Below are 2,942 nucleotides of genomic sequence, written 5' to 3' on the forward strand. Positions count from 1 at the left end.
TTCAACTTCATCAGCAGCGACCACGAATCGTAATTCGTCTTGGTCAGCTGTGGCCAGTTGCCTAAGGCTCCCGTCTCCCGGAACACGCGCTCGACCACGACCTCCCGTGGGCGCCGCGTTCTCGGACGGCGGGCGTCACGGGTCCGCGAACGGCGCGACGGTGAGCAGCTTGGAGACGGCGTGTGCGGTGGAGTCTTGCTGCCGGAGCCACTGCCCTTCTCCTTCATGCCCGCCAGCGGCGGCGAACGAGCTCGACGCTTCGGCGACGTCATGGTGGCGCGCTAGGCCCTCTCTTTGCCAATTGTCAGTCCTGACCACGGCGATGTACACCGGCGGCAAGGACAAGAGTTCAGCGATGAACTCAACACAACACACACAAACGCAATCACTTGGACTCGAGTAGTTTTTGGTGCTGCGAACAACAGAGCAGCTTTTCTAGTTTTCTTCTTCACCTTTTATTGGAAGGAAATACAGCAGAGATCAGGATCGTGCCGCTGCTCCTTGCGGCTTTGTCGCGTGTCCATCCCCACGCCCGCAAGTGCGCTCACGTCCGTATCCCAGGCATCGTGGACGAGCTATTCTCGGCCCACGGCCTCCTATGCGCACGGCTGCCACAACCTGGAGCTCATGCGCTGCTAACTGAACCAACTGAAAAAAACAGAGCAACTAACTGAACTCAGAGAATCCTATGAACAAGAGTTACTAACAACCAGCTACCTCACCTTCGGGCCCAACCCGGCCGTGTCGTCGCCACCCTCCAAGACGGCCTGCGGCGGGGGCTCGCCGGCGGCGGCGGCGCCCGGGCCCGGCGCGCGGCAGACGCCGCTGCTGCTCAATCACCGGAGCTGGCCGTGATCCCGCGCCTCGTCTGGGACGTCGAGAAGGGCGGCGGCGCCATCCTCAACTCCGGGACGAGCCTGACGGTGCTCGTGAGCCCGGCGTACCGCGCCGTGGTGGCGGCGCTGAGCAAGAAGCTGGCCGGGCTGCCCAGGGTGACCATGGACCCGTTCGACTACTGCTACAACTGGACGTCGCCGTCCACGGGCGAGGACCTCGCCATGGCCGTGCCGGAGCTGGCCGTGCACTTCGCGGGGTCGGCGCGGCTGCAGCCGCCGGCGAAGAGCTACGTCATTGACGCGGCGCCCGGCGTGAAGTGCATCGGCCTGCAGGAGGGCGACTGGCCTGGGGTGTCCGTCATCGGCAACATCCTGCAGCAGGAGCACCTCTGGGAGTTCGATCTCAAGAACCGACGGCTAAGATTCAAGCGGTCGCGGTGCACGCAATGATTGGACCGTGTTCCTCCCTCCACTTCTTCATTTTTTACCCCTTGTGGTGGTGATCTTGCTGATTCTTTTTTTTTTCTTTGTTTTTTTACCCATGTTCAGATACTAATGCAATGAGAAAATGTACCTTCTTGCAATGCAAAGTGATAAGCTGTAATCAGTTTTCCTTTTTCTTTTCGTACTCTCTGGTTCTTCTCACATTCTATTTAATACATTATATTCATTCCGAGTTCACTGCTTCCAGTTCGACAACTGTTATACAAGGATGGAGGGAGTCGAACTGTTATACAAGGATGGATGCTACTCCCTCCGTAAAAAAAAAAGAAGACAATTCTCGCTTTTTTAAAGTCAAACAGTATGAATTTTGACTAAATCTATCCCTAGTAATATAAAGACAAAATTTCTTGCACACTTTTTTTTGTCCACCTCTGATCTCTGTTCGGATTTTATTTTATATGCTCAGTAATCCACTTTTCTTTTTGAAGTCGTGTTCAGTACGGAACAAGGGGTCGAGGGAGGAATTAGAAAGAAATAACGGGGTTTCAGATGCAAAGATACTAGAGACAGAAATAAAGGGCTTAAACAGTTTTAGAAACAAATTTAGGGTTTCTGATATAAAATTTCCTATTTTTATTTTTTTCACTTGGACATGTTGTGATGGGCCTCAGATTCGACCCCAGGCTGGGTTGGCTGCGATGTGGGCTAGGCCAAAGGCCATGGCCCAGCCGCACATTCCTTTCCTTTCTGTTTTCTTTTGTTTTAAACCAGTTGAGAATTCTAAAAATCATAGAAAAATCACAAAAACATCAAACCAGTTTTGTTACACTCCCTTTTGGCTAGGTCTATATAGTAAACATGTAATATAATATGCTTTAGTATAAGATATATGCTTTTATGTAATTAATTTGCTTGAAATTTTTATATATATCCCTACTCTCACTATGCTTGCGTTCTAGATCTACCTATACCTGATATATTATTAATTAATTAAAGAGCCAAAATTTTAGCCCTCTTTTTTGGTTCCCTTTCCCTAACTACCCGATAGTGTAGTTTCTTTCGTCCGGGCTTATATAACCCGTGCTCATGTGAATTAGAACAACTTGGGTTGTGTATATGATCCGGATCATGAGTCGTGCTTATACTAGTTAGAACATCTCACGTCTAAAGATGATTAAGTTGAGTGTGAGCCAATGGCGGCAACTTAACTTTGTCCGGGTAATTTGAGGGGCGCCAAAGGCCAGATCCAGCCGCAGCTAGTGGCTAGCTGGTGCGGCTAGGGGCAACCTAGGAAAGCTAGCGCCGGCCAGGTGCAATTGCAACCCCCACCCAGTGTTCGCCTAAACAGCCTACCACTAAATGGTAAACGGTGGTAAACTGTTTTGTTTAGGGGGTAAACGAAAATTAAACGGTTGACCGTTTAAATGGTAAAAAAAAAAACAGGAAAAACGATCTAAACGGAACGGAGATAAACAGTATTAAATGAGCTAAACAGCTGTTTAAACGGTTGTTTAGGCGAACACGAGGTAAATCTAGTTTAGTTTTGTATGGATAAATTTATATACTTAAGTTTATTATATTTATAAATGTGTACACTTGATATGTTACATGGATAAATATCTATATTTGGTTCTTTTCACATGCATAAATATATATACATAC

At 48.6% G+C, this 2,942-nt stretch overlaps 1 protein-coding gene across 1 annotated transcript; it reads left to right on the forward strand.

The window, feature by feature from the left end:
* The first annotated feature begins 322 nt into the window (after positions 1 to 322).
* On the forward strand, positions 323 to 1,401 carry LOC136548776 (aspartic proteinase NANA, chloroplast-like). Its single transcript, XM_066540180.1, has 3 exons — positions 323 to 347; positions 466 to 538; positions 698 to 1,401. The coding sequence occupies exons 1-3, from the start codon at positions 323 to 325 to the stop codon at positions 1,284 to 1,286; spliced, it is 687 nt and encodes a 228-aa protein (XP_066396277.1). The 3' UTR covers positions 1,287 to 1,401.
* Positions 1,402 to 2,942: the final 1,541 nt, after the last annotated feature.

The sequence above is a fragment of the Miscanthus floridulus genome, chromosome 4 (assembly GCF_019320115.1).
Source record: "Miscanthus floridulus cultivar M001 chromosome 4, ASM1932011v1, whole genome shotgun sequence".
NCBI classification, from domain to species: Eukaryota; Viridiplantae; Streptophyta; class Magnoliopsida; order Poales; family Poaceae; genus Miscanthus; species Miscanthus floridulus.

Excerpts from the sequence above, each read along its gene's own strand:
- LOC136548776 (XM_066540180.1), top strand. The coding sequence starts at position 323 with ATGTACACCGGCGGCAAGGACAAGA. Across the intron at positions 348-465 it reads CACCGGCGGCAAGGACAAGA|GAAATACAGCAGAGATCAGG; the intron begins GTTCAGCGATGA and ends TTTTATTGGAAG. Across the intron at positions 539-697 it reads GTCCATCCCCACGCCCGCAA|AGTTACTAACAACCAGCTAC; the intron begins GTGCGCTCACGT and ends CCTATGAACAAG.